Source organism: Cuculus canorus, chromosome 3 (assembly GCF_017976375.1).
Source record: "Cuculus canorus isolate bCucCan1 chromosome 3, bCucCan1.pri, whole genome shotgun sequence".
Lineage (NCBI taxonomy): Eukaryota > Metazoa > Chordata > Aves > Cuculiformes > Cuculidae > Cuculus > Cuculus canorus.
In genome coordinates, this window is record NC_071403.1 from 60,613,570 (window position 1) to 60,641,265 (window position 27,696).

Consider the following 27,696-nt stretch of genomic DNA (forward strand, 5'->3'; position numbering starts at 1 on the left):
TCCATCAAAGTGGCACAAGCAGACTACTCGAACTTTAAATGAGGAATTAAGAGATATAAGAACAGGGCTGATTCTCTATATTTAATAAAATCTATATTTCAGAATCCTAGCATTTACCCTGTCTGCCATCAGCGGTAATATTTTACTCCCTTACTGCTGTATGGAGCTCAATAACACAACTATTTGCAACCTACTGCCAATCTGCACTGCTGGACAACAGCTCCCAGCTATGCTGGGGGGTTTTTTTGTTACAACCCCCTCCACTGCATTAAAAAGGCCTCCCATTACCTGGTCTGTTGTCCTGCAGAAGTGTTTGCGTACCAGAACTGAAAAGCCACCTCTCCATCTCCTTTTTGAAGGCTACAGTTCACATACAGTGGCTGGCTTCACAATTTAAAAAAAAAAAAAAAAATCTTTGCAAGCTTAACCAATAAAGTATTAATAGGTTTTATTATAATTACCATCACTGATATTACCTTTGTTGTTTTTCTTGGTGTTGACACGAGTTTAATTACACCGCTAGAACCTCTTTTTAAAGCTTGGCTAGAACACAACTCCTGCCCTGAAAAGCTTAGTGTTAAAATCTTGGCTTTGTGGAAGATACGTTGCAACTACCCACAGGTTATTGGACTCACCACAGCAGTAACTATATCAAGCTCAAAGGACTGTGAGGTGATATGAAGAGGTATCTTGTAGTCCCTCCTGCTCTTAAGCTTGTGAATCTAAATAAACAAGGTAGGAAGAAGACAGAGGTGATATCATTTAGTAAGTGGCAGCACACTGCCTAAAATGGAAATCACTGAAGTCACACTGCAGCATCTCAGTCACTAAGTCACCAAGTCTCAGAGCTTTTGAGGGGGGCACGTCCTTATTCCGAGCAAACATTTTATGCCCTTCCACCAATATTTACTGTAAAAGAGTAGGATCAAAACAGCATAGATATGGTAAGATCCATACACTGTGTATTTGTGTGTGCTTTGAAGGCACAACAGACAATGCTTGAGGGGTAAAGATGGAGAACAAAAGCAAGGTTTCATTAGATTTAGATTGAAGGTTTTAATGCCTTAAACCCCCTGACATGGTCTTTGATTATCCTCCTCCACCTCCCGGGTCCTGCGTTACCACCTGTGAAATACTCTGCTAGATTACACTGGTTCTCATAAAAACACTTAAGATGTTATAAGCATATGTAAAAAGTCAAACTTTGATACAGGCTTTCTTCATCTTGGAATTGCAAGCTATTTTCATGTTCTCTTTTCCTGCAGGTCCCAATCACCCATGACCTCCTTTCCTTGCATGTGTGTGTGATAGATGTGCAATGACATGCAGGTTCAGGAAGACAGAAGCAACAAAGACTGCACAGCTACCAGCTGGGAGTTGCAAGGGTAAGGGAAGTTACACCTAGAATGAAATTGCTCCTCTCCTTTCATAGTGCAGCTTTATTTATGTCGGTCTTTTGCTCTCCTCATCATCCCTGTTCCCTTTCAAGTCTTTGCTATTAAAGTTATTAGGAAAATTATTCATTCAATTGCTTGTAGAAGCTGCCCAAAGATAAATACATTCAGCTTAATAAACCTTGTTAGCAGGAAGGAAGGGGAGAATACCTAATTAATGTATTAATGATTATAATGTACTTTGAAGATGAAAAGTGCCGTGAGCTCTAAGGGCACATTTCTGCCATCCAAAGTCCCTAGGAACTGTGTACAGAAGCTACTTCTAAACATTACTGCTACTACAGCGTGGCAGGGTAAAAGATGCATGTACTGAAACTACTCCTCAATACACTGGATCTGCATGTACAGGTCAACCCATCTCCCAAATATTGCCTGTGTTAAAACAACACAATGTCCTTTAAAAACAGGAATGGAGGAGTGCCAGGAGGAACCACTTAATGTAGTTCATCCATGCTCTGTGGGTACACAGACCAGCTATAACACCACAACGCTTATCTAGAAAGAATAGATGGAAAATTCGTATCTTGGAATTTGAACACTACCATTTCTTACCACTCACATTAATGGGTTTTCCCAACTCTTAGCATGCTAAGAACCTCCTCTCAAACAAGAGCTGCTGGGACAGTCCACTTGCAAACAGACAGCATGCAACAGGTCTGGTAATGCTTTTAGCAAAATAGCAGCTTAGGGCAGAAGTGCGGGCAGAAATACTGTGACAGATGATAATCCTTAGCTATTGCACTGAAAGGGCACGTGGGTCAAAGGAGATTTCCAGCTGGTGAAGTTTCCATGGCTCAGGAACAGAATTATTTCTCCCCCTAGGTTTCTCCTCATCCACACAATACAGCACAGGCTGAGATCTGAAGAACAGACTTGCCTCTTGCTGCAGTAAGAAATCTGCCTTTACAGCAAGGGAAAATAAGGTGCTTTAAAAGTCTCTTAGATGTCACTGCACAAACAAAATACGAGCTGCTAATAACAGGTTTCTTAGACACACATTTCCTTTGCATGTGGTACCAGGAGGCACATACTCTAGGCTCTCATTATGATGGGCTTAGGTTGTGAAAACTTCAACGAACATATTTTAAAATGTCAGGCTGAAGAAATCAGGTGCTAGCTGCTCACATTTGCATAGTTGTCTCCTGAAAACACTAAGCAGTCTCAACAAAACCTTGAAAATAAAGTAAAATGGACATTAAAACAATAGCAAGTTTCACAGGTGTCTGGTGCAAGGACAAAGGGGGCAGAAATTATGCTGTCAGTCTACATATTTTCTGGTTATCACTTGGAATATTGTCAATAAACCAAATAATGCTGTATTACTCACCTCTGTAGCATAAAAAAAATAATCTCAGTTCACCTAGGTACCCAGAGAGCATTAAACATTCTACAAACCTCACAAATACCATATGGGGAAGACTCAACAGCAGCCAAAGAAGGCAAGGCCTTGGCAAGCAAAGCACACAGGTGACCTGCAGCAGATGCAGAGACAAAGCCACGCCAAAGCTCTAAGTTTTCCTGCCATCCACTGGTGCTCAGAACCAACTGCACCCCCCGTGCCTCACAAGGAGGAACAAGCAGCAGCCACTTGCACTTGGACAGACCAGCTGGGCTCAAGAGGCAACATTTTTTGCCAGGCTAAAATCAACATCTGTTTGTTCTAGTGTCTCTTCTCAGTGATAAGCATGGATGGCTACTTTCCTTCCAGGGGATTACAGGCTGACAACTACGGACCTGATGAAAAGCAATACATCAGCCTCCTCTCCTTAAGTCATTACACTGTCCGATAAAGCTGAGGCTTTGTTTGCGCTGGTCACGTAATTCAATAACGGCAGTAGCTGATCAAATTTGTATGTGTCCTAAAATAAAAATCTGATTTTTTTGTAACATGGTCCTTTACTCTTTCTTTCTTTTCCTGGGATATTAACAAAATCCAAGCCCAACAATACTATTTCCTGAGGTTACTGAAGGGAACTCCCACACACCGCTCTAAAACTGGCATGAAAAACTAAACACAAATCCATCACTTATCCCTGTAATGTTGTTTCTCTTCTCCTACCCACCGTCTCTCACACCTGGCAGTAAGTTAGGACAGTGAGCACCTGCCCACAGATCACACTGCTGCACAGATGGAGGTCCATCACCAAAGAAGGTTTCTAGGCACTTGTAGTACACCAAATAAGCAATGGATGTTTAAGATGCACTGAAAACCAAGAACAGACTGGTTTTCAAAGCTGCTCTGCTTTCAGCCACCAGGAGCTTCTTTCCTTCTTGTAAGCTGCTGATTCCTATCCAAAATCAGATCATTAACAAAGTCATCTCATCAGCAAAGATGACTGCATCCCAGATCTCCATTCCTACTCTTTTTCTTCTCTCCTTTCCTACAGCAGAAGCAGGCCATGGTCTTCATCCTTAGGCAAGCCATGATCAGCCTTGTGCACGTTCTTGAGAAGCCCCAGCACAGCTCTGGGAAAGCCTGTAGAACCAAGCAGAGGCTGTAGAAATAAAAGCAGGGATGCCTGAACCTAACAGAAAACTCGGCTGCTGAATGAATAAACAGGGGACATATCCCTGATTTCCCTCTCCTTTTATTCTTTGCTTGTTTTGCAAATCCTCTCCACCAGCTCTCAGCAGAAAGACCCCTGTCCTTAACTTGTGGGAAAGAGCTGAAAAGGAATTAAAATTACTTCCCTGACGGAAAAAGAGGGCCAAGGCTCTGCAGCGGCCTCCAAGAAAAGATGTCTAGTTCAAAACACATCATCTATCACCTTCAAGAAAAAATTCTGAATCCAACTTCTGCACTAAGTAATTAAATCGATGCCAGTTTTTAGGAGCAGCAGTTGGTCTCCACTAATCTTATAGAGAAGCCCCAGAACTACATATCAGAATAAGGTTCTTCTGACATAACTCTCTACCTAGAAAGGACGAAGCAACTACTGCTAGAAAGTCATTGCACGCCTGTATCTCTTGCCACTCTGTGCTTGCATTAAAAGAAGACTACAAAAGACAAAATGGATTTTGCCATTTTCATTCATTACCATCTTTAGAAATCGGTACAAAAAAGTGAGTGTCCTTCATCAGGTGGAAAAGGATGGCAATACAGCTGAGGCACTTGGAGTGCTTTTATTTAGTCTTTCCAAATTCTCTTGAAGAACAGTCAAGGGGTTTGCTAGAGGGCTCTCCTAGACTAAAAGCTCTTAGAAGGTCACAGGGACACACTTTCTTTCACAAATCTTCCAGGCTTTAAAGTCACCCAAAAAAAAAAAAAAAAAAAACCCAAACCCAAAACCCAAACCCCTTTCATACTTTAAAAAAAAAAAAAAAAAAGAACTATGTGAATACAAATCAGTGCTACTCAGTAGCAACTCAGGTTCCACTTCCACTTGCCTGTGGCATAAATCTTACCAGGCAGATACAATAACAGGAGCATTTTCCTTTTTTTTTTTTGGAAACTTTAACTGTTGGCAGAATACTTCATTGATGATACAGTAGCAAATGTCAGCCCTGCCAACAAGGATACAATGGCACTTTTGTGTGGTTCTTATTGAAAAAAATCAAGCAGCCATCATGCTGAAAAAAAAAAATCTAAAAAAAAAATCATTTTTCCATGCAATCACTGTTGCAAACACTGTTTCAGACACAAATGCAGTTCTCCACCTAAATGGTTAGAATCTGCTTCAAAGAGAAAAGTAATTGTCAAACCTGAAGGCAAGCTTCCTTACAAGTCTGTTACACACAAAGATTATAGAATCCCAGTATAATTATTATCTTAAGATCATGGAATACCAGGTTAGAAGGGACTACAAGGATCATCTGGTCCAACATTTCTTAGCAAAACCACCATCTAGACAAGATGGCTCAGCACTGTGTCCAGCTGAATCTTTAGTGTCCAATGTTGGGGAATCTGCCTTTTCTCTGGGGAGATTATTCCAATGGCTGATTGTTCTCATTGTGAAACATTTTCCTTTGTGTCCATGCAATCTCCCTGGGAGCAACTTGTACTCATTACCCCTTTTCTTTTTCACAGACTTCTCATAAAAAGAGAGTATCCAGCTTCTTTGTAGCCACCCTTTAAATACTGGAACATGGTGATAAGGTCTCCCCTAAGCCTTCTTTTCTTAAGGCTGTACAAACCCAGTTCTCCCAGCCTTTCCCGATCTGGCAGGCCTCCCAGCCCTTTGATGGCCCTTCTCCGGGCCCTCTCCAGTCTGCCCACACCTTTGTGTGTAGCGGAGACCAAAACTGAAGTGGAGACCAAAACTGAAGAGGGTAATCCAGGTGTGGCCTGACAAGTGCTGAATAGAGTGAAATGATGACTTCTTTATCTCTACTGGTGATGCCTTTGTTGATGCAACTCAGCATCCCACTGGCTTTCTTCACCGCAGCAGCACTGTGTTTGCTCATATTGAGCTTGTTTTCCCCCAGGACCACCAGGTCCCTTTCCACAGAGCTTCTCCTAGCCGGGTAGATCCCAGCCCGTGATGCACTTCTGGATTATGCTTTCCCAGGTGCAAGACCTTAACACTTGTCCTTGTGAAATTCTGGTTGGCCCAATCTTCTAGCCTATCCAGGCCTTCCAGCAGGATGGCTCTCCCTTCCAAAGTGTCCACTTCCCCACTCAGTTTGGCATCATCGGCAAACTATTATTACTGTAGATATTTTAATGGTTTGATAATAATGATACAGGAATCTCTCCTTTATTTGTGCTATTATGATTTAACCCACAAAGGAGCCTTCAGAAGGAACCTTTTGTTATCCAGCAGCACTGGACTCACATCAAGAAGTAAACTGAACCATTTCAAATGAGAAGGAGAGTACTCAGTATGTTGCCTTCTACCAGCAGGTAAGAACAGGAAAAATAACTTCTTTCTAAATTAGAAAAATAATTTCTACCATTTTACACTTTCACCATTTTTGGCATTTCTATCCAAAATAGCAAGATAAATCAAGCATCAAGCCCCACCCCCAGAGAAGAAGAAAAATCAGCTGATTTTTACAGCAGTTTCACAGAAACAAGGGATAAACAAAACCAAAGTGATCTTTGCTGGTCATGAACGTTCTGCTTGCCCATCCTGTCTCTTACTTTATATTTGAGCTGGGTTTGGCACAGCATACTTGGGCACTGCCTTGGCACAAAGAATGAACACCACACCCAGAGCCACAGGCTGAACCTGCGGCACAGTCAGCAGGACCCTGATATGTCAGCCTGCAAGCTCTGCCTATGGCCAGAGTACAGAAGAAGTGAGAAAATGCTACTGTTAGTAGCATACCTGTTAGTACAGTAGCAGTGAGGAAAGCCCTTGGAAGAGATGCACTGCATCAACAGTTGGAAAACTAGCCAAGATTAACTGTTGCAGAAGCCTGTAAGGACTGTGCTTTCAAGCTCACTGGCAGGAAGCTAATGCTCAATTGAAACAAAAGTTGCAACCCTGCCCTTTAGCCTTGAGGTGGTGCCTCTTCCAAACTCTTTTACCTTCCTGGTGCTAATCGCTCATCAACTCACTCAACCTAAGGAGAAAGACATCAAACAACGCGATTTCAGATGGTGCTTTGGCACCCTTGCAGGATGGCTCCACCTTGTGACAAAACAGGAACACTGCACCCTCATGGGAATGTACTCAATAAAACAAAGCCTGCTTTCTCAGCAGGTGGTCCTCTGCCAGTGACTTAATTTATTCTAGCTAAAAAAAACCAGCAGTTCTTGGGACAAAGACCTAGGATTAGCAGATAAATAGAGAATTCTTTTTAACCCCTTTGTAACTTCTACACAGAAATGCTGCTTTGCATTTCAGAACTCCGCTGCATAGTCTGGAGAAAGAGGAAGGCTGTGCGTAAGAGGCAGTTGCACACCATATTTTAAATAAATATTTAATTGTGGCAGGGTTTCAATTTTTCATTCATTCAAGCACTGTGTCCTTTTTATAGTAGGAGACTTCTATTCCTTTCACCCCTGCCCATGCAAGTTACACATTTTCATTTCCAAGCCAAGTTAAATTTGATAAAATTAAGAACGCTAATGAAATAAAACTGATAGCAACTTAAGTAGCTTATCTCCTTTAAAATGATAAGTAAGATGTTATTTACTCTGTGGTCTACACTCAAAAGCTTTTGACTTATGTGCGTGGTTTGCAACCATATGGCTACATCAGGGGAGCCTTGACACTTACAGGTCAGAGATGCTACCTCACTTCCTTTCCCCCTGCTCCAAAACCTAGCTGTGCTTTTTTTCATTGTTCTTTCAAGATCCTCTCTCAACATTCATAACCTTCCTTCATTTTACTTGCATATTAACTGTCTTCACCCTGGAGACCTCCTCTCTTTCATGCCCATTTGGCTGCACCCAGCACAAACACATTTCCCTTCTGAGACCTACCAGGCACTTCAGTGTCCCACAGCCTGGTGGGGCAGCAGTAACTGTCCTTCCCAATGCTGGCCCACATCAGCTTTTCACTTCTGAAACAAAATACAGAAATGGCAGCGATGTACAGGGTCCAGCTTGGATGGAGTTAACTTGCTTTATAGCAGCCCATATGATGCTGTGCTTTGCATTTGTGGCTAGAACAGTGTTGATAACGCACCACTGTTTTGGCTACTTCTGAACAGCACTTGCGTAGTATCAAAGCTTTCTCTCCAAGCTTCTTGTTCAAGACAGGAGGAGGATCATCTTCAATTCAAAGGATGAAGTTTAGCCAGCACAGGAGGCTCCACATGGCAAAGATGGAGAAGGGGAGTGGGCACCAGTGTGAGTTGCAGAGGTACCTACTGCCAGGTCAATGGCAGACCTCTTTTGTTCGTGCACTGTGGAGTCTCCAGCCTCAGCCAAATTTCATCCTTTGGACCTTGCTATGAGGCACATTCCAGTCTTCCTCTGCCCATTCCCCTATCTGCAGATTAAAGCAGATAATCATGTGAGAGTAGAGTTCTTACTACTAACTGTGTACACGTGTGAAAGTGGTTTACCCACTTCGAAACTAAAGATCCAAACTTTTACCTATCATTTTCAACAAAATAAACTTCTGTAGTTTAGCTAGTGAAAGAGAGCTCATTCATAAAGGTACATACAGGTTCAAATGTGCTTAATTTACCACCATTTATTAAATTACTGTCAGCTGAGCTGCAGTTAATTCCAGGGTTTGCTCTTCACCTAGAGTGAATGCAAAGCACCAAGGCTGATTTTAGACCGAATAGGTCTAGGATAGGTCTCGGTACTTAGCATTTGCCACAAAATAGAAACGTACACTGACAGCAGCCACAGCTCAGATGAGGAAGTATAATTCCTTAATGACAGTAAATCGACCAGAGTTCTAACTAGTCAGTCTTTTTAATTATCGTGACATCACAAGACAATTCCATTGGGAAGGAAATTCAATAGGTCAGACCAGGTTGCCCAGGGCTGGACTCAGGAGTAAAACCAACCAAGCAAAGAGATACAAACTTTCAAATATTTTACTGTATTTCCACAGTTTTGCACAGCATCCACCAGGCAGCTGTGTTACATTCACAAATTTCTTCAGTAACAAAATGTAAAATAACAGGGTACAAAAATAAACACTTTAACTGTTTTAATTCTGCTTACCATGGAAGCGAGAGTAGGAGTTATAACCCCCCCACTAGCTTTTACACCAGACTATTGCTTCCACAGCAAAGCACCATGATGTGCCAAAGCCTGAAGCCTGACATCTGCTGACAGACTGCAGTGAGCTCCCCAGGGTTCCCAGCAAGTTTGCCGGGACCAGCGCAGGTGCAGTAGTTCTGCCATTTGTGGCACCCAGCAGGACCAGACCTAACAGCACTTCCTCCCACTGCATTCCTTTTTTCCCCATAATGAAGGCTGGCTGGATAGAGATAGATGCAATTTATGTTTAGAGGACCACCTTCAAATTTGATCCTACTAGTCATCCCAAGCAAACAGCAACTGAGGATTTTCTGAGTGCTGTAAGATCAATTCATAACAGATTATGTAGCACCACACAGGATTCATCATGCAGTATACTTTTCCTCCCCATGTTTTTTTGCTTTGTGGTAGTGTTTGTAATCATTATACAGATCCTTAAAGACTTCGCTTACACCAGCCGGTAGTGATGCATTTAAGAACTTGACGTCCCGTTCAATGCAAAGGTCAAGGATATGATATATCCCTTCTGTGAGATGTTTCTTCACAGCCGGGTGCAAAGTCACCTGTGGGAAGAACAAAACTGCATTGAACTTGAAGACAAGAAGGCAAGAAAACATCCTTTCCACATTTAGTATACATTAAATGCTGACAACATGTTATCCAGTACATGAGACCATCTGGAACAGCCTATAGGATAAAATCCAAGATTTTGACTTGTGCAATATTTTCCTGATTTTTGCAAACATATTTTGCAGTACAAGCACGCCCCTTGCAGTAAAATAAACAAGAGTGTTACTGTACACATCGCTGCAGAGGCAAAGACACTGATCATCTTGGAATCACATGAAAATTCCTCAGCAGAAAAACTGTTATCGAAAAACCGTAAAATATGCACCCTGGATAATGTCTCGTATTAGCTGTATGCTACTAAGTCTCAGTTTCAAATAAGTGCTTCCTTCAAGCTACTCTAGTATTTACATTGGGTAGTCAATTGATTTTAATTTATCACTTAATAACTTGATATTTATCTAACAATCTGTATCTGAGTACTTTAACATACAAGCCTTAACAAAAGAAGCCTTCAAAAAGCTCAGGAGATTTGCATTTCCTTGATCTCTTTTAACATCAGAAATCAGGTACCTCGCCTGAAGTCATGCACAAAGTTGAAAGAATATGATGAACGACTTGGGACTCAGTGCCCTGCTCCTGCCATTACCCCTGCTCATCTCCACAACTAGCAGAACCACCACTACAACCAGAAATATCAGTGCTGATCCTGGAATCCTCTGGTGCTCCAAGCTAACCAGACTTTGTCCTGTGCTCACGATCACTTACTAAACATTTCACTGCCTGAGGGGGTGTGGGCTTTTGGCATAATGACATTATTTCTGCCACAGAACCATGTCTTATCTTTGCTGAATCCCAAAATTAGCTTTATGCCTCCAGACCTGAGTCTCTGCACTCCAGGCATATTGAAAATTGCATAAAAAGTTGTCATTAAAATTCAGACTTCTTTCTTCCTGAGGCAACTAATAAACTTTCCATTAATGAAGTGCACTCCTAATCGCTGTGACAGGCTTCTGCTCTCTTTCTGCTCTAAATGTAAACCAGCTAATATATTTTATTAGACCTGCTAATACAGCTGGGAAGAAAACAGAGCAGACACATAAGCCTTTCTTTGGATCAGCTATCTTGATGAGTTTGCACATCCAAAAGTTTGTCGTTTTCCCCCTTTATGTTAGTTGGTCTATTGGTTGGTTTTTACAGATGTTTTTCTCCGTATACCATGCACTAAAGTAACAGAATGGCTGAGCATCACAATTCCCAGTGAATGCACTGGGCTGGCCTCTCACTTTCTAGGGCAGAGAAATGATTGCAGACAGCAGAGACAAGAAAACCCACAGCTATTGACAAAATGGACCAGATGTCCCACTTGGGATAAGCAGATACCTCAGAGCTGCAGTAAATGGAACTGCACCCCTTACATCACAAATCAATCTGGATCCATGACTTATTTAGGTCATTCTTGCTTTGCAGTGCAGTTTCCTATAAACACACTCCAATAACACTATGGAAAACAGAACCAAAGATTTAAACAGCTGCCACTACTGGCTGGCAGTTAATTATGCTTCTAAGTGTTTTATGGTTTATATAGTTAGCACAACCAATTTGTCAAGCATTACAGAGCACTCAATGTGAGACACTAAATGTGTGAAGAGGTATTTCACTATTGCTGAATTAGGCAACTGCTCACTAACAAGAAGGAAAAAGCACTGTCAACAGTATGAAAGAGGCTATAGACGTCACCCACTCCAGTGAGGAATCTTTCTAGACTAACATAAAATAATTCACGAGGCTATTTTATTTCCTGGTACAAAGAGGAAGCACTGAGGGAACTGTTACACAACTACTTTAGGAGTCAGTGACTGTTTAGGCCAGTAGCTTACATGGGTTTTAGTTTGCAGACCCTCAAAAGGTTTCCAGTAAGTGTGCAGATGCCCATTTAAACATTTATATCTAACATGTTTTTCTCAGCTACCTTTGATGGATCCCCAGGGTCTTCAGATCACAGGCTAAAGGCCACTGAATTTGACTCAAAAGAGAAGAATAGTTGAAGGACTTTTACTCTCCCTCTGCAGAGCAACATGAAAGATGTGTACCTGCCTCCTTAAGACAGGCACTCTGAGGCCTCCCATTCCTCCGATATCCATCAATTCTCACCAGTCTAACAAGCAAATAAATCACCACTTACTTGTTACCTATCTATTCTGTCAGACAGAAAACACCCCTTTGTCATAGCATCTGATGGCTCACTACACCAATTCCCCTTTCCATGCCCAAAGGTTCCATGCATACATTACTGATCCATGGTTTCAGTTATCATCCATCACCTTCCATTTCCCAGTGATAAGTATTGTACAAAACTTTCCCAGAAGTCTCATGAGACTTTGTACACTGATAATACTGAATAAGAGTCCTTTAACTTGCAAAGGTCATTTGGCAATTCAAGTCAGGCCTTCTGACTGAAGGCTCTACAACCAGCAATTAACAGATTTCAGAGTTCGGACAGTTAAAGAGAACAGAAATGGTCTTCATAGTAATTCGTACCCAGTATTTGCTGAACTGTTATGTTTACTATGTAAACAATAACCAACATACCAGAAACGCTAAACATGGCTAAAAAATGACACATCCCACTTTTTGCTCCCAAACCTTGGGAAGAAGACAAGCAATAAGAAGGCAGCCAAGTTTAAACTACATGACTTCATGGTTAGTCACACTGGTTACACCATAAGCCTCTAAAAACATAGGACCAGTTAGTTATTTTTCTGGTAAGAGAGTTTAAAACCAAAGGCTAAAATTGCTCTTCGTGTTTCAGCCCAGGTCCAGGCCAGAGCCACAGATAATCTGCAGTTGCAACATCAGCAGCATTCAAAACACTGGTGAAATCCAAATCCATTAGGCTGAATAGAATAACAACTTGAACATAGGTCTCAATGCGAGAAGCTACTGATCTGGCTCTGGCACTCATAGGAGTAGCTGTTTTCAGAAAGGATGAGAATGATATCTTTGGTACGGAAGGAGAATTACTGAAAAACTAACAGTTCCCCAGCTTGGTACATTTTCTCCATTTACTCACTCATTTAGACCAGATTAAATGGCATTTCCCAGGATAATTTTTCTCCATTACTTTCCTCAATGGGGCCCTACCTGCTATCAATCCTGGATAACTAAGACTAGCTGGGAGAAGAACCTAATGATCACATGGAGAAAAAACACTACTCAACATGACAGAAAAGCCAACCAGTTTTATAGGTAGGCATTGCATTGTTTCGCCTTAAAAAAAACACACACACCTTGAGAAAGTTTTCAGGAGCTGTGTAAGAAAGTACCTCAGGAACTTTTGAGCAAAGTAACCAAGAGTCTGTATCAAACCTGTATCCCCAAGAGGTACAGTAACTTTGATAACTTCACAGATTTTACAAGACTGAACACATCTGCCTTTGGAACAGGAATGCCAAAGCCAGCATCAATACCATAACACTTTCCAGATGGATGGGAACATTACCTTCTGCAATTCAGTCACATACTGAGCCACAATGAAAGAAGAAAACACAGTGAAATTTTCCATTTCTGCAGCAATATGAGTATACATCCGTTCCACCAAGTGTGCGCACTTCAGTATAACTTCAAACTCATCTGTGTTGCCTAAAACAGAAAGTGAGTTGCAGTCTGACATTTAAAGCTTAAAAAAAACAGGAAAAAAAATAATCACCCAGTCTCCCCTATGATTCTTGAACTACACAAAACCAATACCAGCTTGCCTATTTTATCTTCTTTTCCTATCAAGCCACAGCTGAGAGGCCCCACACAACCCCACAACATGCCACATACATCTCTTCCAATGGTTATTTTGTAAGAGCACACCGATTCCTGCTCCACACGCACTGCAAGGCAAAATGTATTTGTTATACATGCTAAAGTGCTAAAAGCAGCAGTTGTGGTCTCTTCCATGATTCAGTCCCCAAAACTAGTACTGCAGAGCAGATAACAAGTAGAATGGAAAATTATATTCTTTGCCTACAAAAAATCAGAAGATATCTTTCAGAAACAGCATAGTAAGAAAGCTTTGTGATGCAATTTATTACATGAAATACAGCAGCAGAAGACACAGCACTGGAGATATTTAAAGTGAGACTGCTGCAATCGCCAAAAAATTTGCTCTTTCAGTAGGCAGTGAATGAAGAGATCTAGCACACACAAGGCACAAGAGAAATCTGGAAATTACTTTCACATTATCTGTTATGAAAATAAAACAATCCTGCAAAGATAAGCAGCATGTTTTTAAACTTTAGGACACTGTACCCCTAAGTTTCCTGTGAGCCTTGCCTTACACAAGCATATTACAGAAGCTGGCAAATTCTCTAACTGTTCTGGTTTGAGCTAAAACAGAATCAGTTTTCAAACTTTTCAGCTAAGTTACACCTAGGTAATGTCATTTTCTGAAAGTTAACTACATGGTTTTGGACAGTATCTGTACCTAGAAGTAATAACACTTATATTTTACGACCACTATCAAGTAACAGGGCACTTATGTACAGAAATACTGTTGCTTACATCTCCCCCTGTGGAGATGAAAGTCATTCTCAAGTTGCTCGAATGCCCTAAGTTAAAGAGGTGAAAAAGGGTTGCACCTGCAGGAAGGAGTGGACAGGACAGGTGACCCAAAACTGACCAGAGTATTCCACCCCAAACACATCACACTCAGTATAAACTGAGGGATAACAAGGGTCAAGCCCTCTTCTTTGATGCCCACCATCTAATATGGACCTCATTGGGAACACAATTACTTACATTTAGCTGCTAATCACATCAGGCCAGGGCTAAACTATGACACCAACTTTGGCACCAGTTTAACATACCTTTTCCTCTATCATTGAGCCTTTGTTAGGATATTCCTCCATGACTCACATATACACTTACATTCACCCACAGTTTGGGGCAACGTATATGCTGAGATACATCTGAACATGGAATAAGCTGTAGGACATCAGTGGAAAGCTGGGATATAAGCAGTTGCAGGTCACGAGGTCAACTTGTCTCAAAATGTCACCACTACTGATGACAAGATATTTGTGTCCTGACCAGCATAACGCACGGAAGGATTACCTTAATCACTGTGAACATATTTGACTTGGTTACTTTGACAATGTAAATTCTACAGCAACTTCCAATAATCAGTGTTTAGGGTTTCTTTTCCCTCTTCCTTTTGAAATATTTTACTACACTAAACTCCAAATCCTTAACCATACAGAAATGTCATCTAATCCCAACTGATACTTCAGATATATGTAATGTTCTGGCTTTATGCTTAGCACAGAACAATTCAGGTGACAATTCAGGTCTGCAACAAACATAGTTCCAGTCTCAAGAAGCTCCATTTAGTAAGACCTGTTTGGGGCTATAACTCAGGCATATCAGCATGTTATCACCAGAGTTCAGTCACAGAGGTGTATAGGAAAAGCAGAAATTGGGCACTGCAAGCCCTACCAGTTCCTGTCTACTTGCCAGCCAGTCACTGAAGAACACCTTATTCACCTAAACCAGAGCTTTTTGCATGCAGCTCCACAGAAGCCCCAGTTATCTTCATAAGCCCACAACACTACAAAGCTCATCCTCAATTTCACACAGGGGACAGACAGGACTAATGGTTCCAATGCCACAGCTAGGTTTTGAGGACTTTGCTTCTGATGTCAGACTGCCCTGTTCTGCATCTCCTCTTCTAGAACACATAAAATTACAGTGTGTATATATAGTGCATAACTGGAAAAGATACGGTACCTTTGTCTCCTTTCTGACGTCCTTCATGCATGACAGAAACAACCAGACGATGGAAACTGCTCAGAAAGGATGGTGCTGCTTTCAACAGCACCTGAAAAGACATGAAATAAAAACACCTGAGATTATGTAGTAAAGGGAGTGGAGAGGGTAGAGTTATGCCACCCCATGGTCTGAGGGAAATAATTTCCTGTGAAAGAAACTATATAGCTTACACAGCTCTCAGGAGCAGAGACTATCTTTTCATTCTGTATCCATACAGTATCTAAAACAAGAGAATCCTGGAGCAAGACTGCAATCCTGGCCATATTAAAATATAAATAACAAGCAAAGAGGATATTAGAGTTATTCCACCTCTCCAAAGCAGCATTTGATTTAGTACTGTAACGTCCAGGGAATTTACTCTTTCTGGTAGAGAACCTGTGTAGCCAGACAGATTCACAGAAGGCAGGGTCCAGTAACACTACAGATCACTGTGTAAAAATAGCCTGGATAGACAGCTTTCTACCACAGGTTGCAGGGGCATTCTAGCAACACACACTGCCTTGCTTTTCGAATTTGCCATTTCCCCATCTTTAACTTTTTTCTCTCTCAGTCCTAACACAAACTCACGAGGCCCCTTTCCTTTGTCCTTCCACCTCCGTCTACATACTCAATTGCAGGAGTATCTCCAGACCCATGCAAGTCCCGGCAGGTCTTAACTTTCCCATGCCAGAAGGCTGACAAAAGCACCAGGATGGTACAATATTTGAAGGTCACCAACTTCTAATGTCTAAGCCCTGTTTTCAAAGGCCTGCGGAATCTTGATCTCCACTGAGAATGAGGTCCTAGAGCCACAATCATTTGTCTTTCTAGAAATCAATCATAAAAAGCGAAACTTTTATTCTAATCTAGCATCAGATGTCATTAAACAATCTGCTGCCAAAGATGAACACTTCAAGCATAAAACAAAGGAAGAGGGCAACTGAAAAAAATGTGATTTTGAGATTCCTAGCCTTTTAAATGACAAGTGGTACAAAGCACTTTCATACTATCAGGACAAATTATTTCAAAGCCAATACTAAAAATTACTTTCCCATCACCAACCTCTGCATTGGTTCTTTCTACCGTTTTCCCCCCCTCCACCCATCCCCTCACAGATATACCTTTGGATGACATTGCACAATAGAGAATAGTACTTCATGGACTCCCAGGAAGACACTGCGATAGTCTTCTGTTTTCAGATGATCCAAAGGGACTGTTAGGAGGATGCTGAACACCAACGCCACATGGTGTGGATTCAAGAGAATCCCTTCTCCTTGCCTTAGCAGAGCTGCTACAGTCTCTAGAATAGATACAACTATGGTTGAAATCAGTGATTGGTCCTGACAGGCCTCTTTGGCTTGCATCTACAAGAAATCAGGAAATAAATCAGGAGAAGCGTATTAGTCACCTATCACTAGCATTCTCTGACTTGAGGATATATGCTCTGACTTGAGTCAATGGAACTCCAACAGTACAAGCTGCACTGGCAGGGAGACTCCTGTAGTTTAGCCATGTCCATGCAACTGCACCCCCTGTGAGGATATTTCAAGCAAGCACTGCTGTGAGTGTGGAGCACTGTAGTGTTCTAACTAGTCTCCAGTCCCCTGACAACTAGCACCTAGTTGCACCTTCTCACATGAATGCATTGATGCAGTTATCTCCTCTACAAGCACACCAACCTACCAAGAAAGGGCACAAATTGCATGCTTACAGTTCTCAGGCACTGCAGAGCCAACCTTGGACAAATTCTGGTCTAGAGACACCATCACTATGAGTGCAGAAAAACATACATCACATGGCTGACAGTTACCTTCTCCTTTGGACACATGAAAGTACAGGAGACTCAGACTCTCTCCTCTGCAGCCTAACAAGTTTCTCTCAACCTCCAGATGACATGGCGCAGTCCCAGAAAAGTACTGGTAATAAGGAAAGGATGACCTACACGCTGTACTCAGAGGAGTAGATTTACTTGAGGAAGAAGAGAAGGGGTCTAGACAAAAAAGTGCAGGTGAATCTATATGGATTTATGTAGTATCCACAACTTTTTCAATCCTGTATGCCTCTGTGTATGTTAGACGTAACTACTACAGACTTCATAAATAAAAGGGATAGGTAATGAAGTTACAATAAAGAAATACTTACAGCTAAAGCTGTGATTATCTGTGGGCTGGCAAACCAGAAAGCTTTCTCTTTGTCTCCATTTAAAGGGCAGCTGAGCAACAATTTGGTTAGTGTAACAGCCGACAGTACTTCCTGCAGAAAGCAGATTGATGATCAGTCACAGATACAAGATGCACTGGCTCCTTTCAAGTACAGAAGAGCTCTTTCAAGGGCAGTGGCAGTTTTGAGCACTACCAGAGCCTTGACACATGAAAGTCCTCTCACCAACAGATCTCTCTGAAAACCGTGAAGGAAGCTGCAGCTCAACAAAATCCAATACGCTGAGCAGCACTGACCCAAATGTACTGTGTGCTACATTTATTTTAGAATCAGCAACAAGGTTTATGTGATTTGTAAGAAAGGAAAGCCTTCTCCTTCAACTGCCATTAGATAACAGAGGGAAGCTGGGGGAATACAGGGACACAGGTACACTATATGCTAAGAATGCTGCTTTTGGTAGAGATATTTTTTTACTTGCTGGCTGTTATGACAGACTGACCAAAGAAACATTAAGAACTATAATCAAGTGGCAGGAATTATACACGTAGTACAGATATTCCAGATACATTTTTAAAAGGACATTTTAGAGAAAAAAAAAGAATTGATGTAGTACATCTGTGTCTATTCCTGACAAATCAGAGAGAGCCTTATAAACCCCCGAGTTTAATTGTCACGTCACTGAGCTTTCCGTGGAGGTTTCAGCTGGATATTTTTGCCAGGAGTGTTCCATATATCATGATGCTGCTTAAGCTGCTCTGGAGAAAGGCACAGTATTTAAAAAGCTACTGAGAGGTATCTGATTACTAAAGAGTAAAGGTCTTTATAGAGACAAATACCAAAAGCACAATTGCAGTTTTGGTTTTACTTAAAAACGCCAGCACTTGTAAAACCACCTCTAACCCTGTTAAGAGCCAGGGTGGTTACACTCGCTGACTGCCAGCATCTGCTGTGCAAGAGCTCTCATTGGCAAGCAGAAAAAAAAACTGAGCATGGCCTGTAACATCACAGCTGCGCCATTTCCATTGACAACACACAGAATTAAGACTATTAGTCCTTAAACTAGACAGAAAGTTTTTCCAGTAGGTTTCCATGATCTTTCCACCCCTCTCAATTTATAATCAGAGCAGATCTCAGCAGTCAACACGCCCTCAACTATGTAAATTAATTTGACGCAACCACTGAACATAAAGCAGGAAGAGGAAAAAAAATATTTATCAGACGTCATTCAGCCAACAAGTTTTTCAACATATAAAAAAACTGAAGAAAGGAGTTGATGGTAAAGTAAGCTCATGCCTTACTTTAGCCTTCTGTTGCCAAACATTCCTCATTTCAAGTCCCTGCAGCACCAGCCTCATTATGGCATAAAACTCCTCAGTGGAGCAGTTTCCCAGCAGCTGGACAAGCACCTCTGTCAGCTCCATCTCCATACTTTGGATCACCTGGGCTGTGACTGCAGGACCTGCATATTCAAGAGACACAAGCATGTCTTAATCAATTCCGAAGACAGTGACTTCCACATGTAAGAACAGGGCAAAATGAACTTTAAAACCACTCTGCAGATACAGTTTAACATTTGAACACATAGAGGGCCTCTAGCTTTCCCTTTACCTCCCTCCACTCTAGGGCAATGAATTGATGTTCTCAAGTGTTTCCTACCCTAGGTCCACAGAGCACTCATCATATCAATAAAAAGCCTCCAGTAGTATGGAAATTTTACAACAAAGCACGCACAGAAGCCAAAGGACTAGGCTGAATGAGCCACTGGGCTTGACTACAAACACTGGCCAGAGGGCCACCAGAAGTCACAAAAGCATTAAGCTCACAAAGTTCAGGCCTCTGCTGATCATAAGCCATGCTCCCCACCTACTCAGTTATTACTACATAGACAGTCCTCAACTAACTTGTATCTTAACTAATCCTGACAGCTTGTTTTTAAGTTCCTCAAGTACTCACAGGGACTGGGGCAACGCTGAAAGTTGTCTTCAACAGAAATCCACATTTCATGGTATTAAATACTTCACTTATTAATTAGAAATTCTTATAGATTTTTATGGTCACTAATTATGTCTCCAGCTTAAAGCATTTTACCAGTCTTAGTCTGGTAAAGTGAGGCAGAGGATGAGAGAAAGAAAAATCAGCAAAAAATAATTACAACAATTGATATGAACTCACAGTCCCTAGTTGTAGTGCGAAATCCCTGCTCTCAGTGCCCTTACCAAACCCCACAACACTGAAGCATCAAAATGCAGGCCAGGGAAGAGAGAGACTAAGCCTGTATCTATATGTAAGTTCTAGCTCAAAGTCAGCTGTGCAAATTCAAGATCAGTTTAGATTTCACACAGCGAGTTGTGCTCCGTACCCAACTATCTAATGCCAATATAAACAGAGATGATGACAATAGTACATTTGAGCAATAGCCTCCAAAGCAGGGTGTGCACACCCCAGAGTGCACAAGACCGTCCACTGAGGTGCAAGAGCTATAAATAAAATCCCTTTAATAAATAAAATAAAATGTAAAAAGTGTTTATTTCATCTTTATCTCATGTTTTTAAACTTTTTTAGTGCAGGCTTTGCAACGTACCCAGTATAGAGTAGCATGTGCATATAATTTATAAACATATATTAAGACTGCATACTTTATTTTTTTTTTACCAATAGATGAGTACAATCAAAAATGGTTGGAGGCCACTGCACTTGAGCATGTTAGTGGTAAATTTGATAAACTGAAGCTGTTCGGAGAAGTCAAAGAACAGTTATGTCTATGCTGTGTTTAGTTCACCTCGCTTTCTGAACATGATATAAGGGAGCCGTTAGGTCACACAGTTGGCAAGAGAGGTTTTTCATGCAATTTCTAGCCCGGACTCTATCTGATGGGGATAAAGGGACTGATCTGCCAATTTCTCACAGACTTTATCAGAATTAAGGGTGTTCAGCATCCTAAACAGTTAGATTTCCACTGTTTTATAACCTTGCTCATCAGATACAAAAATAGGTGACTACCTCCAAGGTCCCCAGAGATCCTCAGGTAAGACATATCAGATCTGACTGGTGCACAACAGCTGCCTCAGTGGTGCCTAATATACCAGCTATATGAGTAGAACACCACCACACCTTCAGCCCCACATCCAGAAGTATTACCACATTCCAGTTACTGTCAAAATGCTCTACAAAGATGAGTACCCAAGGACCTCAATTCTATTAGGATGTTTGCATCTTCCAGGAGATCATTACCGATTTAAATAGCGGCTATGGCTCAGGTACCGCAACACTGCTCCCCTGAAAATTCACCCGTCACGCATTTGTAAAAGGGTATCCTACTGCTTTAACACAGGTAAGGAGATACAGACTTTTCAAAAAGCTGTTACTATTTCCTAAATGGCTTTTAACTTGCCTCTGTGCTGCGAAATTAGGAAAGGAAGCGGAGTAAGAGTTTTCATACCAGTGAGAAGCTTTTTTATAGCAAAAACAACCGTGACTGCAGTTTCTTTTCCAGGATACAGCTCCGGCACTGAGCAGAAGACCGTTAGGAAGTGCAATGCAGGCTGAAGGAACTGCAGATTACCTCCTGCACAGGATAGCTCTCTCAGTATCTGAGAGTAAAACTTTTGGTACAGTTTAATACGAGGTTGCTCCAAAAACCCACTGGGCTCCTTCTGCCAGCCCTTCTTGATGGCATGGCTCAGATCTGCTTGGAGAAGAGTAGTGACAGATGGTATGAATACTATAGGCAAAGGCTGATTTGGGGTGTTATTCTGAAGACCGTGTTCAACAGTTCTGACCATCTGCAGAACTACCGGCTCCAAGAGAGCAGACAGTACATCCGCAGAGTGCAGCTTCTTTTCTGGCAGCTGCTGAAGGTAGAGCGTGACAACGTGACACAGTGTGGTGAACGCCATGAGCAGTAACTGCCCAGCTGCGGGATTCCAGTTTTTCCAGCCCTTGCTTTTGGCTGCACCAACATCTGGCTTGCAGCTCACCAGGAAAGACATGAACTTTTCCAAGTTGAGCTTCACACTTTGCTTTCTTTCAATAATCATCTGAAGAAAGCTTTCCAAAAAGGCTTGGATTTCCTGGAAATACTGTGCCCAAACAGGAACAGTCAAAACATCAGTGGAGAACTTGCTAGTTGTGAGCTGGGAGGTCATGACTGCCTCAAGAACATCACTAGCATGAAACACCTTAAAAACAGAGTTGGCGTTCCTGCCAGCTTGCAGGCACCTCAGGAGGTGGAAGCAGGTACTAAAAAACTTCAGTAACAGCAGCTTGCTGCAAGAGGCGCTAGCCCTGGTATTGGCTAGCAGGGACATCAGCACCAGAAAACACCGGGTACAGTCAGAGGGAAGAAGACCATCTAGTTTCATCAGAGAAGCAATTTCTAGCAAACCCAAGCAGCTTTCCAGATGACTTTCGTTCAAGATGACAGGGCAGCCGTTTTTTGCTAACAATACTATACATTGGGCAACTTTCTCCAGTGTTTTCCAAGACAAGCTGAGCTCATTGTTCAACAGTTTGTTTTCTGATGGTGCTTCCAGTGTGTCAACTGGCCTGCAAGAAGACAGGATTTCTTCATGCCAAGGGATATTACCTGCAGACAGCTGTTGAAGTGGCAGATCTACTGAATCCTTGGCAGCAGAGGGCAGCACCCTAGCAAACTGATTAATAAGACTGGTAAGAAAAGCACAATGCAAGACCTTCATTTCCGGTAGAAAAGAGCTATGCATCAAACCAAGAGATATCTTTCCAATGCTGAGGAAAGACTCCGCATCTGTGTCAGCTTCCTGAGCTCTGGCCAATACTAATGTCTCTAGAAGAACATCTGCGATGTACTCTACATCTTTCAGAGAAATATGTGGCAACAGGATAGTCAGGTTGGAGATGACGAGGTGCCAGTGGGCCGTGGGGTAGGTGAGATCACTTATCGTGCTGATATCTCCATCCCATGGTTCAGATTCTCCCCCGCTTATGCTGGATCTCCCAGACTCCAAGATGAAAGCCGCAGCTTGCTGCAAGGCATGCAGGTCAGCTTTGGTTTGCATTAAGATCATCTTCATTTTCTGAAGTGTGAGCAGTTCTAAGCAATATTTACTAGTGGAGGCAAAACTATTTGCAAGTTCCATGACTCTCTCCCAACACTGCTCCTCCACACCAGGGAGGAAATTGGAAATACCTCCATGCCTTGCAGCAGATGCAGTAACAGCACCGGCAATTTCAGTTGCTGGAGACACATATTTACTACAGCTAACACCAAACAAAGCATCTACCTCAACCCAAGTGTAAACAAGAAGGAGAGCAGAGTCACTGGCCTTTCTTAGCCAAAGGTCTGACTTCTCTTTCTCTCTCCTAGGAGCCTGCAGCAGCTCTATCAGTGGCTGGATTATTCCCTTCTGCATCTTTGCCAGCAGACTCTGAGTGCGAAGGACCACAGGGGGAGGAGTGATATCATCTAGGCTCCTCATGTTGAATAAAAAAGCGTGCAGCATTGAGCTCACTGACAGCAGCTTCAAGGCCATGTCAGATGACCCTTCAACAGCAGGAACGATAAGGGTCTGGCATTTCTCCACAAAGAGACACAAAATGTCCAGAATCTGGTTGGGCGGCAGTTCAAGAAGGCACTCACAAAGCTTTACTGTCAGACCGACAGAGAAGACAGGCAGCCTCAGTTCATCATGAGCAGGCCGGCAAATGACTGTCAGCACCTCCTCAAAGAGCCGTGGGAACTGTCGCAGCTTGGAATAGGTCTGAAACAGGGTGTCAATGAGAGCCTCCTGAGGCTTCTTTGTACGCGGTTCAGAGGCCTTAGCATCAATCCAAGCTGAGGCCACTAAGTCCTCCAAGTCTGGCTCTATTATAAGGTGATTTAATGACATCAAAAGTTTGAGACACCTGAACCAAGCAGGGATGGAAGCTTGGGAGTGACTCAGCAACATCTGTGCTAGCTTGCGGTAAAACCCAAACTGTATGTCCTTGTGCCGGATACGGTCACTGGCCACATTATAGATATCACTGCTAAGCACCAAGTTCAGAAGCTGTTCCAAAGCAAGCAGCTCTGTGCTCCAATCCACAGGAGAAAGCACATCCTCCCTTGTGCCCTGTTGCAGGCCAGAGAGCTGGAGACAGTCAAAAAGCCTTCTGAACATGTGGAAACACACAAGATGGCTTTCCACCTTACAGTACGAGTCCAGAAAGAGCTTATATAGCAGGGACACTGAACCAGCCACAACAGCTCCATGGAGGGCAGGTTCACAAAAGTCACTGCCTAGCTTGGTCTGCACTGTGTGGACTGGCAGCAAAAGACTTTTCAAAGTTCCCTTCTTCTTCTCCTGGAATTCTTGCTCTGGCAGCAGCTCCTCTTTGTAGGATGCGAAAAGCTCAGGCTGGAACAAACCAGCCTGCAGCAAAGCTTCTACTTGGTTTCGGATTTCCCTGCTCAGGTGCTGACGCACATGGTTGTCATCGGCTTGCGTCCAGCTCCTCACAGTCAGCAAGTGCCTCAGGAGCAGACATGGCTGTAACAAGTGACCTGTCACTTGCCCAAACACACGATTTGGGTTGGTTTGCTGCCTCTGGATCAGGAAGTACTGAGCAAAGGTAAGCCGGAGGACGCTGAACACCTTAGAGCCCACAGTGTCATCAGAAGCCAGCTGCTGACATGCCAGCGCAGACAGCTTGCTTAGAAGATCAACCAAGAGCTCATACTTTGCTGTGTAAATGATGGAGAGTGAAGGAGTAGAAAGAATGCCACTGGAGCAACTCAGCACCGTGCCAATGTTTTGCTGTGTTTTTTGAGAACAGGCCTCTGATAATCTTTCATTTATGACCTGAAGATTGAAAAAAAAAAAAAAAAAAAAAAAACCAACACCAACAGTTAATTTTGCGCACAAGGATAAAACTCATCATAACAAACCAACAACACCTTCTAGGAACTCTAGCTGAAAGAAGAAAGGAACCTGCCAACAGCTGCTGCTGAGCCTCTTGTATGGTGGTTCTCAAAGCAGAAGATCCTCCGGCCAGAGAAATGTCCCTGCATTTCTTTGCACTACATGAGTGAGGAAAACCTCCTTCAACACCTGTGCTGAACAACATAGCTGGCAACAGCGTAAGACTATCGATACTTGATTCTAACAGTTGATCCCGCAGAAAAGTAGCGGAGGCAAACTCCATCCCTTCTTGCAAGTTCTCCAAAATTACATTTCAAACAAACAACAGAAACACCACAAACAAGATACTTCCTACCTTTGATCCAAGAAGCTTATTCAGTAGGAATGCCCAACTAAATGAAGAAGTAGACCTGTGTGAACCTCCTGAGGTCCAACAAGGTCAAGTACAACATCCAACACTTGGGTCCTCTCACTCAAGACTCCCATACAAAATGGCAATAGAAGCAGTAAATAATATAAAATAACAACATGCAGAACTGAGTCTTTACTTACCTACTGAAATACTTAAGCTAGATCACTCGCTGATAGTTTGAAGAAGTTAAAATACAGAGATGATGATTAACTTTGAGGTTATTATTAGAAGGCTCTGCCATTTTTGGCTTTTGTGCTGCACAAATAGAAATTGTACTCCAAAACAGAAACAATATTGTACTCCAAAACAGAAACAAAACTGAATTTTTATTATGGGTCCTAAAATTATGGGTCAGATTAATTATTATATATTTCACATAACACCCTGCATTGTGAGGAAGTGTCACACACAGTAGCAAAAACACACTGTTACATGGTCTGTTACCAAAAGCCCACGGTTTTAGTTACCTGTGCAATTGAAAAACTCAGACCTATTGTCTTCCCACTCTTTAAGAGATTCTGTAGTCTTCTGCTATGGATAATGTTGTCTAGATATGCCCAGAGTTTCTCAACAACTTCATCCTCCAGTTCAAGTTTCTTATTGTAGTATGAAACCAACGTATGGCTTACCCAATCAAGCAATACCTGTTAATAAAAGAGAAAAGTAATCTCTAATAACCCCCATGTCAGAAAAGACAAAAGTAGTACCTCTTCAGAACTACAACACTCATGCCTTGAGAGCTGGCTCTGAATGAGCGAAGAAGTCCAGCCTTGTAGGTTTTAACCAAGACCTAAACTCCCAAGAGCTTTCATTCTAAATCCTGTGGCCCTGTGCTTCCCTCTACCCTCCCAAGATAGCTTTCAGGAGTCAGCATCTCCTTCATCGGCAGTGTTCATCAAGGTATAACTGACAGTCAATACTGATTAGCAAACATAGTCTTTTAAATCAGAACTTAAAGAATCAGATGGTTTTCACTTTCTGACAATTAGCATTCCTTTCACGTGTTTCTTGGTATGTTTAAAAATACTATATAGAAATTCAAGCCCAGGAATTTAGAAGTATGGACACTAGAAAAGATTGAAGCCTATTAATTTAAATTCATAATTTTAAAATAAAATTATGGTGTACGGCTAAGTTTAATATTCTAAGTAACTGAAACAACAGGAACTCAAAATATTGATCTCAGATGGTGCAAACACTCGACTTCACAAGACTATCAGGCTGGAGGAGCAGCACAAGATCCCTCACTCAGTGAAACACTGAGCAGACCTTCAGAAAATGGGTAAAACAAAAGACTTGAGGGGAGAGAGTGGGTTCCAAGCATCTTCCAAGGAGATGCCCATGAATCCAGAGTGCACACTTTCCATGTGCACAAATGCAGAACACAAATGCAGCTACAAATGTAGCTAAACACAGACTCTATAGCTACAGTCAGTTTGCCATCCTGAAGTTCTAGTTCTTAACTACGATCAGATGCATCAGACTTCAGAGCATCCTGTGCAAGATATAATAAACAATGCCAGTGACAGCTCTGAAGACAAGGGTTTCACTTCTATTTGGGAGACAAAATACACACACACTATAAGGAAGACTTCCTGTCTTAATGCAGACCAGTTCTAGATTCTATTAATCAATTCATCCTCAGCAGTAGTTAATCAACAGAATTTTTTCTTTTTCTCTTTACATTAAAAGATACTCACTTGCTCTTTATTAGGCAGAACACACTGCTGAGAAACCCACGCAAAACGGGCTAGTTTGAGTTTGTCTTCCCAAGAAGTCTTGGCGCTTTTCAGCTTCAGGTAAACCCCGGAGTAGACGGCTGCCATGGGGACAGCAGATGGGCCTCCAGAGAGAAAAAGACACACCTGAACCTTATGCCAACCAGCAGTCAGCAGGCCAGAGAGGCAGCCTCGCACCTACCGCTCTGTGCCTATTAGCCCCCTCACCTGCCTACCCCCTCATCGGGGCCCCCCAGACCCCGCTCCTCACTGCCACCTCTCCTCCACCGGCCCCCACAGCCCCCAGTCCCTCTGACAGGACCCTCACCCGCCGGTGCTGCCCGGCCACACCACACCTACCCTCACTGCAGGCCTCAGAGAAGCACCCAGGTCCCCCACACCTCTTCAGACCCCGCACAGCCCCAGGCCCCCGTTCCCCACTACCCACCGGCCCCAGTCCCTCTGCCAGGGCTCTCGCTCCCTGGTGCCAGTCGGCCCTCACCGTCCTACTGGGCTCACGTTGCCACCGCCCCCCACTTCAGCGGGGTCCCCGCACTGCCCCGCTCCTCACCCCTCCCCCAGCAGCCCCCAGTCCCTCTCACAGGGCACTCCCATCCCGCCAGGCCCTCCTCGCTTCCTCCCCCGCACCCCCAGGCACCCGCTGCCACCACCATCTCCTCCCGCAGCAGCCCCCGCACCCCCAGTCCCCTTCACAAGGCCCTCCCCACCGGCCTCAGCCCCCAGACTCCGCACAGCCCAGGCCCTCCAGGCCACCCTTCCCGCTCCCCACCGCCCCCTGATCCCTCTGCCAGGGTCCCCCGTCCCGCTAGGCCCACGCTGCCCCCACACTCCACCAGCGGGGCTCTCCCGCCAGCGCCGCGACCCCCAGCGGAGGAGTCCAGGCCCGCCCCCGTTCCCGCAACCCCGGCACAGCCCACGGCCCTTACCGGTGCCGCTCGGCGCACGCCTCCCCACCCTAAGCACGCGCTAGTCAGCGCCAGCCGATCGCCGATCGTGTGGGGTGGAGAAGGCGGTGGCGGTGCAGAGCTCACGCCCATTGGCGGCCACAGGGCGCCTGCGCGCGAGGCTGTCCCGC

General features: G+C 43.2%; 1 protein-coding gene across 3 annotated transcripts; it reads right to left on the bottom strand.

The window, feature by feature from the left end:
- Nucleotides 1-6,272: 6,272 nt before the first annotated feature.
- URB2 (URB2 ribosome biogenesis homolog) lies at nt 6,273-27,691 on the bottom strand. Of its 3 annotated transcripts, none has more exons than XM_054061357.1 (10): nt 27,548-27,691; nt 26,583-26,725; nt 25,350-25,526; nt 20,984-24,410; nt 18,891-19,051; nt 17,575-17,685; nt 16,554-16,796; nt 15,412-15,502; nt 13,139-13,278; nt 6,273-9,632 (listed from the first exon to the last, which is right to left on the bottom strand). In XM_054061357.1, the coding sequence occupies exons 2-10, from the start codon at nt 26,706-26,708 to the stop codon at nt 9,435-9,437; spliced, it is 4,674 nt and encodes a 1,557-aa protein (XP_053917332.1). In that variant the 5' UTR covers nt 26,709-26,725; nt 27,548-27,691; the 3' UTR covers nt 6,273-9,434. The 3 variants fall into 3 exon arrangements, with proteins under 3 accessions (XP_053917332.1, XP_053917333.1, XP_009560408.2); XM_054061358.1 differs by lacking the exon at nt 27,548-27,691 and adding an exon at nt 27,455-27,533; XM_009562113.2 differs by lacking the exon at nt 27,548-27,691 and having other exon boundaries at nt 6,276-9,632; nt 21,032-24,410; nt 26,583-26,862.
- Nucleotides 27,692-27,696: the final 5 nt, after the last annotated feature.

What these genes read in the sequence shown, in the direction of transcription:
- URB2 (XM_054061357.1), bottom strand. Translation starts at nt 26,708, where the DNA reads ATGGCAGCCGTCTACTCCGGGGTTTACCTGAAGCTGAAAAGCGCCAAG. An exon ending in ACGTCAGAAAGGAGACAAAG is followed by an intron (nt 13,279 to 15,411) that starts GTACCGTATCTT and finishes TTTCTGTTTTAG; the next exon opens with GCAACACAGATGAGTTTGAA. An exon ending in ATGTGACTGAATTGCAGAAG is followed by an intron (nt 9,633 to 13,138) that starts GTAATGTTCCCA and finishes TTCTTCCCACAG; the next exon opens with GTGACTTTGCACCCGGCTGT.